Consider the following 12,271-nt stretch of genomic DNA (forward strand, 5'->3'; position numbering starts at 1 on the left):
TCCTTCCTCCTTCCTTCTTCCTTTCTTCTTCTCCTTCCTTCCTTACTTCCTTCCTTCCTTCCTTCCTTCCTTCCTTCCCTCGTTCCTTCCTTCTTTCTTTTCTTCCATCCTTCCTTCTTTCCTTCATTCTCCCTTCTTCCCTTCCTTCCTTTCTTCATTCTTTCATTCAATTATCCATCTATCTATGAATCCATTTATTCTGAATGTAATTTCATCAATCCCAATTTGCATCAACTTTCAATTGGATGATGTGTATTTCTACATGTATGTCACCCCGTAAGGGGCGGTATAACCCCATTGTGTGTAAGCACGTCAACTGATGCTGATGATATATTTCTAACAGAGGAGACGGTGAGACCATAAAGAGGATAGCGTACGAGCTGTGTGAGGACCAGGCCAAACACGGCGTGCTCTATTTCGAGGCTCGCTACTGTCCTCACTTCCTCACTCAATCCAAACTAGGTAAGACAACAGTTAATTTCTCTAAGACTGGTTGAATACAAATTTTTTGTGTGTCACTCACAAAATTTTAGGTTGCCAAAATCCAAAAGTGATACAGAAGAGTTCAAACTCAACTGTAAAGTGTTGAAGTTTGTAACTTTGATTCAAGACACTCTGGCATATTGCTTACCTGAAATTTTAGTGCTCATTGCTGACTAAACTAGTACTACAATGGTATTCAAAGTTGAAAGGGCCTAGTTTAGACTCATTAGAAACCACCAGTGAGCAGAAGACATAAGGAAAATGTTCGCGGTGGTCTTGAGTTTGCGGCCACTGCAAAAACTGCAAACATAGAGCTATCACGAAAGTTTCTGCATTTACAATATAGGTCTAAGTTTTTAGAAAGAACAGATTGTTTCACTTTAGCACTTTACTACACTACTAGGCCAGACCATATGGGACTGCCCCGCCCCCCCAACTTTCTTCACCCAGACTCAGGCTAGTACTAAGAGCCTACTGAAGAAGTTACTGCTGCATGCTCCCCTGAAGTTGAGAAGACGTGAGTTAACGGAAGTATCGTCTCAAGTCAGCTGTTCAAAAACTGTTCTGTTTGTATTCCTTAATGTCCTTGTAAAAATGTTATTGTTTGAATTGTTGGTTCTTTGAGTTGAGAAAAATATGTTGTTCAAAATTTGTTAGTTGTCTTTGTCATCACAATTGTCAACGGTTAAACAACTGTTCTGGTTTGCTTATTATTACTCAGCAATGTCCTTGTTGCAGAAAATGTGATTCTTTGATTTGTTCGTTCATTGAGTTGGAAAGAATTTGGTGTTGAAAATTTGTTGGTTAGTTGTTAGAAAATACACTTACTTAGACAATGTGTTGCTTGCTTATTTAAAAAATGATTTAAAAGTGTTCAAGTTTGTTGTTAAAATTAGATTTGTTGTTCCTCTTGATAAAAGAGTTTGTATTGTTATCTATTGTTAGTACATGGTATCGAACAATACTTTCATACAATACAATTTACATTTCCTTAATCAGTTTTATGATGTTGAAAACGACCATTTCAAAGTTGCAAAATTGATATTGTTGGTGGGTTTTTTTTCAAGTGTTTAGGTAAAAGGCTTTTTTATTTATACAGCCATGTAGTTAGGCAATGTAGTTATACCCTGAAATTTGAGTCATAACTCATGTTTTGGGGTAAGGTTACAAACTTTTTGAACATCACTGTTTAAATCACTGCATAGTTTAAATTGATTTGGATTTTTGCATTGCCGCGCCAGCGGCAATGCCTTATGCCAGCTTTCTTCCATGGATCCATGGACGGACCTTTTAACCCAGCCCTTCCAAAGCCCCTTCCAAAGGCCCTTCTTTCCTTGCCGAGTTTCATTGCTTAGTTAGACAATGGTACATTCCAGGCGAGTATTAAAACTCTCTTCTAGACGCTTTAACTCACCATGTTTTTTAAAGATATATCACAAATTGCATCAGAAGGAACTTATTTTGTAATGAAAAATAATGCATATTCATTGTGGGTCAAAAAGTTTTACAAAACCTGTTTAATGTGCCAATAATTCATTTGACATAAATTATGATAATGAGGTAAATTTGCAATATCCCCTTTTGCTGCATTTCCTACTGAAAAAGCTAGGTGTCGCTCTCAGCAGTTCAGTCATAAAATACGCGGCAATGCACAGCTTTTCTTAAAAGATTTCTTGTTTTCTTTCAGACAAGACGAAGGAGTTGACTCCCACCGAGGTGGTTGAGTTGGTGAACTCAGGGTTAAATGAGGGCAGCAGGGATTTTGGGGTCAAGGCCAGGAGCATCCTCTGCCTCATCAGGGACAACCCAGGTAAATGTGCATACATCTTATTTGCATACCTGGGACAAAATTATGCTCAATCAGTCAGTTTCCAAGTTTTGCTTTCATGCAATCCTGATTCAGTCTTGTGTGCTTTGTCAATCATCTTCTGTTTACAGAATGCTTCATGGATTCTAAGCTAAAAACTTGATACATGCACCTCATTTGCATATCTGGGACAATTAAAGTGGAGTATTATTTATACTTTTTGGTGTATTGTTTGTAGCCAGTAGGTACCTGATTTTGAGTAATGTAGTCAATTAACGTGCTCGAGGCACCTCCTCTAACACAGGACCCCCGTTTTATGTCCCTTCTGAAAGACGAATGCTAGGGGTGGGTACCGGTACAGAAAATTCAGGTCCAGGTCCGGTTCAGGTCCAGAGGATCAGGTCCAGGTCCGGACCTGAACCTGGACCTGATACACAGTATGACTCATACCAATGGTCCATTTCACTACAAAGAAATCTGTTTGGTGGAGTATTAGACTCACACTGATGTTTTAAAATCCTACAAAGCTAAATGCACCTGTACGATTGACCGTAAAACTTGGTAGAAATGGCTATAAACTCTAATCTGCTTCGCTCTTTTTATTTTCTTCCACCTGCAGGCAACAAAATGTGTGAATGCCTGATCAAATAATCTTTTAATTTTTGATAGGTCCAACATCCGGTCCACCTAATTTTTTCAGGTCCGGTTTTTCTGGACCGGTCCAATAAGAAAAACCGGTTTTGTACCAGTACAGTGTACCGGTACCCAGCCCTAACGAATGCCATCCCTTACAACATGTCCAAGCAGAGCCAACCCCGGGATCAATCTCAGTTTTGCTCCCATTCAGTCCTAAATGTTTTTACTTTATGTGGTCAAAGTTTGAAAATCATATTCCATGTTTCCAGAATTCTCCATGGAGATGGTACAGCTCTGTGATAAGTTCAGGGATCAGGGCGTGGTTGCCATTGACCTTGCGGGGAATGAAGTTGGCGACATGGCGACCAACGCGGAACACATCAAGGCCTTTCAGGTAAGGCTGGGGTTGAAAAAACTTAGGTTTGTGCTAAAACATTTCATAGACTAAAATGCAGGATGTTTCCAAAGGGGAGAAAGAAAGAACAATCGTCAGGAAAGAAATTTTAAAAAGCTGATTTTCAAATGTGCAACGTCCTGTTCGGGAGATGAAAGAGTTGTATACTAGTATCAGGGCTCTAGCCAGCTCGAATTTTTTTTTCCGTCAGCCAATTACAATCGTCGCGAAAACCGCAAAAATTAATTAGAAGGACTGAACTGAGACCTTGAAAAACGGGTTTAATTGAGATTATCGTATGCAAAAGGGCACCGACACACATTGTCAACAATCAAAACAATAGCAAAACAAACAGTGTGTGGCTTTTACGGACGTGGACGACGTCCCCAAGCCGCCTGTAGCTTCCACCAAGGATTTTTGTCCGTCAAGGTTGACGGATTGGTTTGAAAATTTTTCCGTCAGACGCAGCAAATTCCCGCCAATTGACGGAAAAACGGACGCTGGCTAGAGCCCTGGGCTGGGGTTGAAAAAACATAGGTTTGTGCTAAAACATTTCATAGACTAAAATGCAGGATATTTCCAAAGGGGAGAAAGAAAGAACAATCGTCAGGAAAGAAATTTTAAAAAGCTGATTTTCAAATGTGCAATGTCCTGTTCGGGAGATGAAAGAGTTGTATACTAGTATATAAGATACATTTGTGAAGGTTAGACATCCAGGATATGATAAATAGATGAAGGTTCAAACTCTTCTTCTGGATAATATCAAAATTTTATTCAGACGTTTCGGAAGACTTCCATCTTAGCCGTTACCCTTTTTTGTTTATTTAGAACATAAGAATTATTCTTTATTCCGAGAAATTGTTTGTCTTCATTTTCATGTCACTGAGGAAGGAAGATGGATGTCTTCCGAAACGTCTGAATAAAATTTTGATATTATCCAGAAGAAGAGTTTGAACCATCATCTATTTAGTATATAAGATATTTGTCTAAAAGTTCTAGCGTATGAGCTAATTGCTCTGCCAGTCGAGCTACTTATGCCCATATGACGAAATAGTGTTTTTTAAGCTATATAACACACGTTTGATCACGTGACTTAGAGACACGTGATTCGAGTAACGAATCATAGATGCCTGGCAGACGATATCGGCCCCCGTCTCTGTTGAGTGTCGGTTGATGTGCTCTAATGTAGATGGCCTCCTTTACCCCCCTCGCAAAGTAATCCGATTCGGTGTCCAATATTTGTACTTTGTCCAAGCTGATGAACTGTAACTGAATCGTCACTCCTGAAGAAGGTCGACGGAAGTGCGACTGAAAATTCGAGGTGAGAATAATTTGTGTTGTCCTACAGTTGAAAAACTGTATGTACATTGTTTTGTCAGGAAGCAAAGCGGCTGGGTATCCACCGTACCGTCCACGCGGGAGAAATCGGAGGTCCAGACAAGGTGGAGGAGGCCGTGTTCAAGATGGACGCCGAGCGGATAGGCCACGGGTACCACATCCTGGAGGATCCGCAGCTCTACGCCAAACTCAGGGACATGAACATGCATTTTGAGGTAGGCTCAGGACATGTGTGAATTGCTGTATTTCTAAGACTGTAGGGAAGATGGGATTTTTATTTATTTATTTATTCACATATATTTTGAGAGTATGAGGCAGAAAGCACAAATTGCTTACTAGTATATTAAGCCTTCTACTCAAGAAACATACGCATAAAACAAGAATAGTAAACCACATTACATACATAAGTACAAAATGGAAAACAGAAAAGTAAATTTAAACGAGACAAGTTGGTGCTGAATCAATTAGGAGAACCTGCCTGTACAATGGATATAGGTAATGACAAGATCAAAAATGTTACAGTTCTGTTGATGTGAGAGAGATGTTGATCCTGATAACAGTAAAGTACATAAAGTAGTGTCGTTGAGGTGCTTTAGGTCTACTATAATATTTGAGACAGCCGATAACAAAGAACTTCTTTGGCTAGTATAGAGTGTGCAGTGTAGTAGATAATGTTCAGTTGTTTCACAATGATAGTTGCATTTACATGTAGGATAATCAATACAATGGGATTTCTAGGACTTTTCTCAAGAATAGCATGCGCAGGCAGTTGGTAGAGCCCCATTCCTAAGATGATGGCCGTTTGACAGCGGCACCTGCAAACAAGGTTGACCGTTCAATGTTTGGACAGCGACATTAGCATCCGTTCGCAGGTGCCGCAGTTGGGCCATTCAAACATCTGAAATAAACTTCAGTTCAGGAAATGGAAGTGTCCATACATGTTTTCTTGTTGTCTATTCATACATCACTCCTTTTGTGATAAACTCGTCTCAGCGGTATTCCCAATGAACCAGGGAATACCATCTACCCTCCTAGACATGCAGTCTTAATTTTAGGTGTGACATCTCAGGGACATGAACATGCATTTTGAGGTAGGCTTAGGACATGCTTGTTTGTTTGTTTGTTTGTTTGTTTTACATACCCGGTAAACCACCAGGTTTTTACTGAACAGTACAAGCTGCCTGCTACAAGCTTCAAGCTGATCTACTCACACGGTTTGTGAGTAAAATCCCCACTAGGACGAAAGCAGTTTGTGTGGTTCAAAGGGGTCTTTTTGGGGAATGACATCTTTTGAAGACCCCAGGTCTTGTTCAGGAGTGCAGGGATAAACAAGTCCACTAGCCCTATAGTCCCGGGCAAGTGAAAATGCCAATCGGGCAAGTGCATGTCCTTCCCCACTTGCCCGATCGGACAAGTTAGCTTTTCTCCATTGAGTGAGATTTTGATGTACTTGCTACTTTTCAAAGTCATGACATCAAGCATTGATTAACACAGAAAATAGAGCCAATAACAAAAATTCCATTGAAGGCCATGAATATACATACTTTTTAGAAAAATGTCATTTAGATTTCGGGCAAGTGAAAAGTTGGTTCGGGCAAGTAAATTTTTTAAGTACTTGCCCGATAGGACAAGTCAATTTTAGAAAACTTGTCCAACCCTGGGAGTGCAAAAGATTGAACAGATTTAGCCATGATCATACCAGGATTCATGAACTGAAATTCACCCAGACAGGATTTTTTCAATCCATATTTGCGAATCCAGCTTCAAGGATCCCAACCCACCACATCCAATTTTGTAGGCTGATTCAAACCAGGTCTAGGTTCAATCCGTTGGACATGTTTGTGACTCTTGAAATACTCAGTCTGGTTTTGTTTGTTTTTGAAAAACTTGCCAAATATGCTGAAGGCAACCCATGAGGAAATTTGTACAAGGTTTTTGTGGGGTAGAAATCATGATAGGAGTTTACCGAAATTGCCTGAGTGTATTTTGTTCACCTGTGTACAGGTATGTCCAGTGTCTAGTTACATCACAGGTGCTGTCCCCCTGAACTACAAGGAACATCCAGCTCTCAGGTAACTACTCACACATTCAGCCACTTTTCAAAATTGTCTTCCTTTTTGTACAGGTGGTTTTATGACAAAGCTAAGCTATACTAGTGTGTTCCTTTTTGTACAGTTGGTTTTATTATTATATATCAATTGCAAAAATGTAGATAGTGTACTAGTATCAAACTCTATATGTTATAAGAAAATGAAATTGTGCTATTGTTAAATCTTTTAAAATAAACTTAAAAGAATTGTAAGAACATGGCTGCTTACCCTGTAAGCTTTTCAGTACATAAATTGCGTTAACTGTTCGCTTATTTTTCTACATATTTCACAGAGTGTGGCTAAACCAGTTTTTCTAGTTAGCTGTACTGGTGTTGAATTGTTCTGACTAGTTCATTCTGCTTTTGCTGAAGAAGAGTGATGGATGTCACTCGAAACGTCCGGAAGTAAATATCCGTTTTTTATCCAGTTGTAGAGATTGAATTGTATTTGAATACATATTTCACAGTTTTGCAAAGGATGGTGCTAACTTCTCGATCAACTCGGATGACCCAGGCGTGTTCCGCACAAACCTGTCACGGGAATATAGCCTCATCCGAGAACACTGGAACTTTGACGACAAACTGATTGCACAATTGGTATTACAACCTTTTGATTCATTCCATACTTTGTAATGTTTTTATGGTATTAACTTATCATATAAATCATAAAAGTTCATTTTATTTGCATGTTGGTTTCTTTTGGTGAAATTTTCGAGCAGCACTTGTTATGCCTTTGCAATCAATGCAGTGCTTCCTATACACCTGTCTCACGCGGCGGCCATGATAGATCTAAAACGAGTCCAATGAGGCAAACAAAAGACTGTCCATTATAATTAACAGTTCAACCAAAGATACCCTGGCAATTAGGAAATAGACCAATAAGAGAATGGCTGTGTGTCCGTCAAATATTTGCATTATTATGTTTTTATTTTGCATCTCTTAAGGGACTATGGGATCAGTCTACGCTACTCTAAATTGCTATATCTTTCAGTTATAATATTTATTATTTGATCTTATATTGTGAAAATTTGTGTGGTTTGGGTGAAAACTAAATGGCAGCTGATTTTAGAAATAAGTTTTGTCTGTTTGCCTCATTGACCTCGTCTTCGATCTGTCATGGCCGCCGCGTGAGAAAGGTGTATTACAGCTCTGAAAAAGATTGTGGCCAAAGTAATCCAACAAAAAAACATGTTTCTCCACAATGTCTAAAATTGAAATGCATCAGTAAACAAATATATTAAAAGTCATTATCCTAATTTTCTATTGCAACAGATACATATCATTGAGCAAAACTTGTTGGAAAATGATGCTCTAACACATACAGATGTTACATAAAAATTTTATTACTGTTGTCAGCTGCTATATCAACACTCCATAAAAAGCTAGGGACGGCAGGTTTTCCTCACATCATTGTGGTAACCACTTTTTCCTAGTCCTTAGCAAACATGAAAGTTTGAAAACTTTGCCACTTTTTTTGTGCAGAATTTGAACGCTGCCCAAGCCTGCTTCCTACCTCCAGATGAGAAGAACGAACTCATCAAGCAAGTCAAAGAGGCTCATGGGATACAGTGAAAAAGGATTGTGGGATAGAAGATGTTGAATGCGTCACAGTCAGGGTTTTTGCAGCAGCTACAGCCAAGCAACAGTTTACCTCAGAAACTACATTGTTCACTCAGATACTTTTTATGCCACTTATCCAGAAATGTGTGACTTTTCGCTTTGAAATGAAAACTGGAGAGAGCGTAATATGTAAATACAATAAGCCCTTTCACAGAGTTCAGAATGCATGTGTGGCGACAGGAATTCTAGGTAAATGTTGTGCAAATCGAAACAATGGTCGAGACAAGGACAATTTTCTTTTTTTGGGCCTTTACCTTTGACATATTACCTAGAATTCCTGGCGTCGCACATACGTTCTGATCTCTGTGAGAGGGCTTAAAGCTTATTGCCAGCTTTGCAAATTTTACTGATCACTAAAAGTAGCTTTTAATGAATGTTGGAGAATTTATGGATTTTTTACTGTCCAAAAACTCTGTCATGTTTTAAGCTTCATGTCGCAGCTATGCAAAAAAAGAGTGTATTATATTATCTGAAATGTTCTTTGTTTGGAGCTTATATATCAATACATAGCTTTTTTACAGCATAATGTAGACTACACCTTTATATTGGCTTGAGAAAGGTTAACAAAGTTTATAAAAGGCAGCTTCTTTATCTGCACAGTCCAGGGTAACACAGGGTCACTAACCCAAAGTTATGTAAAGTTGTTGGTTAGTTTTGAAAACCTTCCTAAAATACATTTGTACCATATTGATTGCTAATTTTAATATATTCACAGCCTACAAATATAGTTTTACACATTTTATGCAACATTTTCATCATGACTAGTAACTTTTCAGTCCTCCTACCTCAGTTTTTCAAAGCTGTATGTGCCTTCATATTACATGTAGACTGGTACTGACTATTTAGGTCGCTGTCACTGCGACCTAAATAGGATATGTGTAATCTTCACTTTCACACTTGGTATATCATACAAAACGTAAAAGTGTGACTGAGAAGACAACAAAACGCAGAAAGATTTGTTTCTTTTCTATAGAATTTGTTTAGCAATATGTCAAATTTTAGGTCGCTGCGAGAGCGCCGTCTTAGTGGAAAGGGGTTAGCAATTAGCAGTTTGATCAATGAGAGGGAGGTTGTGTGTCTGTCAAATATTTGTACATTGCACAATGTATTTTGAATTCTTTTTGACATAGGTGGGCATAGCTATGGGATCAGTCTACCTTAGTTGGTAGGACTATGTCAAGTTGCTTAGCTGTTTCTTGCACATTTTGAGGAAAGAATGTATCCAACAGGGTAAATTACAAAGGGAAGAAAAACATTCAAACATTTTCGACAGAAATATTGCTCTTCAAGGAAGTTATTTTTGAAGTTTTTTTAAACATTTTTTACAACAGAGTTTATTAATGTGGAAATAATTCTGTTTGAGAAGTTAATTATAAGATCTGAGAATTATCTTAAATATTTGGTGCATGTTGGTTCTAAAAAGTTTCTTGTAATTCTTCTCTTTTATCAGTGAAATTTTAGTGTTAATTATTGTGTATTTTAACTTACCACATCTATTGCGATATATGAGTTCTAATATTGACACAAATTATGTAATATTTAGCAAAATTATATCACTTTTGCCAGCTTTGTGCCCTCTTATCGCTGCATTTCAATAAAAGTTATTATCTAAAATGAAATAAATTACATACCATAAAGTACTATCATGTTGTTCTTGTGGATTGACTGTATATATTGTGATATTTTTTACAGGTTGGCTGTAGTTCAGCCTGTGTTTACACAATCTCTTGCTGGCTGGGGTTAATGACCCCTTCCTACTAGAGTCCTAGGGCGGCAGTAATTGTAGGGCCGGCCGCTAGGGGCGCGATTTTAGTAAGGCTAGCTGTACGTCTTTTATAATGCTTAGAAATTAATGTCAATATATAATAAAAACCATCAGAAGCAAGAAATTTTTCACAAGGTGCATTTATTAACAAGAGTGAATGATCAACAGATGCAAAATGACACATAATTGCTACCGAAAAATCTTTAAAAAAACATTAAGTGTGATGTAAAATACAAGTCTTCTCGCTTGTCCATTTCGCTGTTATATGTACATTATTTTTTTCCAGCTGGTAAAAAGTATATGAGGAAAAAGGTAAAATTATTGTGAAAGGATGATGGAATGTAGATAAAAACTTTGAATTTTTACATCCAAGCAACCGTTGTCTCACATAACGTCCTTGCTGGTACCAAGTTTTCAAAATTGAGTTATAAAGGATACTAAAATGCATGTAAAAGAGCAACTGTGGACATCAACTAACTGAAGGTTCTACCTTCAATAACATGAGCAATGACATACATTTTAAGGGGTTATTTTCTGGTGTAAAAGCATTGTCAGTGCAGTGAATCCATAAATACTATTAAAAGGCTCACACCAAAATTTAACCTATACCTCACAATGGCTTCAAGGCAAATACTGTTCAGCTATGAAACTTGAACTCATTAGCGCCTATGTTTCTCTTCATGTTCATGGCTATCTGTATGGCTATGTACAAAGAGCTATGGCTATCTTCCTTTATTCTATAATGTACAGTAAGTCTTTTTTAGTACACAAACTATTCCAAATTACTCGTTTTTTAAGAGTTACAACAAGGGGCCTCATGAAAACACTATGCAAGAGCAGTACCTAGCATGTACATTTGAATGGCCTACTTTCCACCAATGAATGGTCCATAAAATATGCAACACCTGTATATACAGATTGTGATTGGCTAAAGCTTGTCCAATCAGAAAGTATGAACTATGAGTGAACTTGGAATCAAATTGGAAGTCTTAGATTCAACTCAGAATCAGCACATGTGACCATCTTCCGACGAAACAAGCGGATAATAGAGACAACAACAACAACATCAGATTGGAAGTTTTAGATTCATCAATCAAGGAGGCTAATCAATTTATTTCTGTACCTTCAGAAATCTATGAAAAAAGTTAAAAATTTCTTTTCGGAAGATTAGCTCCAATGGTGGTCAATCGTTAATTTTTACTATTTTCATTGGCACAAAAATGGAAAATGTCATCTCAATTTCAATGAGGTTGTGCTTGTAGTAGGCAAACAAGTCTTCAAATCTCAAATTTGGGTGTATTGATAATATTTTTATTGGGTTCTGCCAACTGATAAAAGCTCCTTGGTTCTGCCAAGCAACCCAAAACTATCACTGTAAGTGGATCCTGTAATTCTGCAGTTCACAGATAGAGGGAGCTACTGTACAGTCATTGAGAACCTATTAGTGTTACTGCTACAGTGTGCTTTGTAGACCAATCGGTCCTAACAGAGTCAGTTTTTCCATTTTGCTATCGCAACAACAGTACTGGCATTAGGCAAAAATATGGCTATTCCTATTAATACATACTTTTCTGGCAAGACTTCTTCTTTCCGAGTAACTTTGCAATATTTTCACAACACCATAAATTATGTACATTTACAGTCAAAGATAAATTCTTAGTAATGCAGAGAGTGGGCTGTGCATAACAACAAAGGCAAGATGTCGTCATATTCACTTACTCTGGCATGTCAGTGTTACAAACATCTAGAAAAAAAAAACAATTTTTTTCACTGATGTCTACCGCTAGTCTACATTTTCGTAATGTTTCTGTTTCAACAAAGAAACATCAGCAAACTGGTGTACTTTTGTACAAAAGGTGGATTTTCATTGTAATTTCTACCACTTTCACACAAAAATAACAATTTCTGTTATTTCTTAAGTGTTCACTCTTTATATACAATGATCATTAACCTTGAAAAGCTCCTTCTTTTGACCTTGACATCCAAATTCTGTATCATTCAGCGAAATAGTCTTCTCAGAAATATCCTTACTTATTCACATACAACTTCGCGTATGTGTGTATTGCATCATGGGTAACGTAACATAACGTGGCTTGGACAACTCATTAGTTGCGTGCATGTTGGAGCACGGCGCGAGCA

At 37.8% G+C, this 12,271-nt stretch overlaps 2 protein-coding genes across 3 annotated transcripts in view; one reads left to right on the forward strand and one right to left on the reverse strand.

Annotated features, from left to right (window-relative positions):
• The window catches only part of LOC118404667 (adenosine deaminase-like), a 79,817-nt gene extending 69,902 nt beyond the window's left edge, over positions 1-9,915 (forward strand). Inside the window, exons 5-12 of one of the 2 annotated variants that reach the window (XM_035803907.1) lie at positions 344-462; positions 887-1,000; positions 2,171-2,293; positions 3,196-3,320; positions 4,700-4,873; positions 6,663-6,730; positions 7,215-7,344; positions 8,230-9,915. In XM_035803907.1, coding sequence (XP_035659800.1) covers positions 344-462; positions 887-1,000; positions 2,171-2,293; positions 3,196-3,320; positions 4,700-4,873; positions 6,663-6,730; positions 7,215-7,344; positions 8,230-8,319 — 943 coding nt within the window. In that variant the 3' untranslated portion in view covers positions 8,320-9,915. The remainder of the gene's footprint in view (positions 1-343; positions 463-886; positions 1,001-2,170; positions 2,294-3,195; positions 3,321-4,699; positions 4,874-6,662; positions 6,731-7,214; positions 7,345-8,229) is intronic. The other variant, XM_035803908.1, reaches the window with a different exon arrangement.
• Positions 9,916-11,288: 1,373 nt separating this feature from the next.
• The window catches only part of LOC118404666 (doublecortin domain-containing protein 2-like), a gene marked incomplete in the record, with an annotated part of 23,227 nt that continues 22,244 nt past the window's right edge, over positions 11,289-12,271 (reverse strand). Inside the window, 1 exon segment of the mRNA XM_035803906.1 lies at positions 11,289-12,245.

The sequence above is a fragment of the Branchiostoma floridae genome, chromosome 17 (genome assembly GCF_000003815.2).
Source record: "Branchiostoma floridae strain S238N-H82 chromosome 17, Bfl_VNyyK, whole genome shotgun sequence".
Lineage (NCBI taxonomy): Eukaryota > Metazoa > Chordata > Leptocardii > Amphioxiformes > Branchiostomatidae > Branchiostoma > Branchiostoma floridae.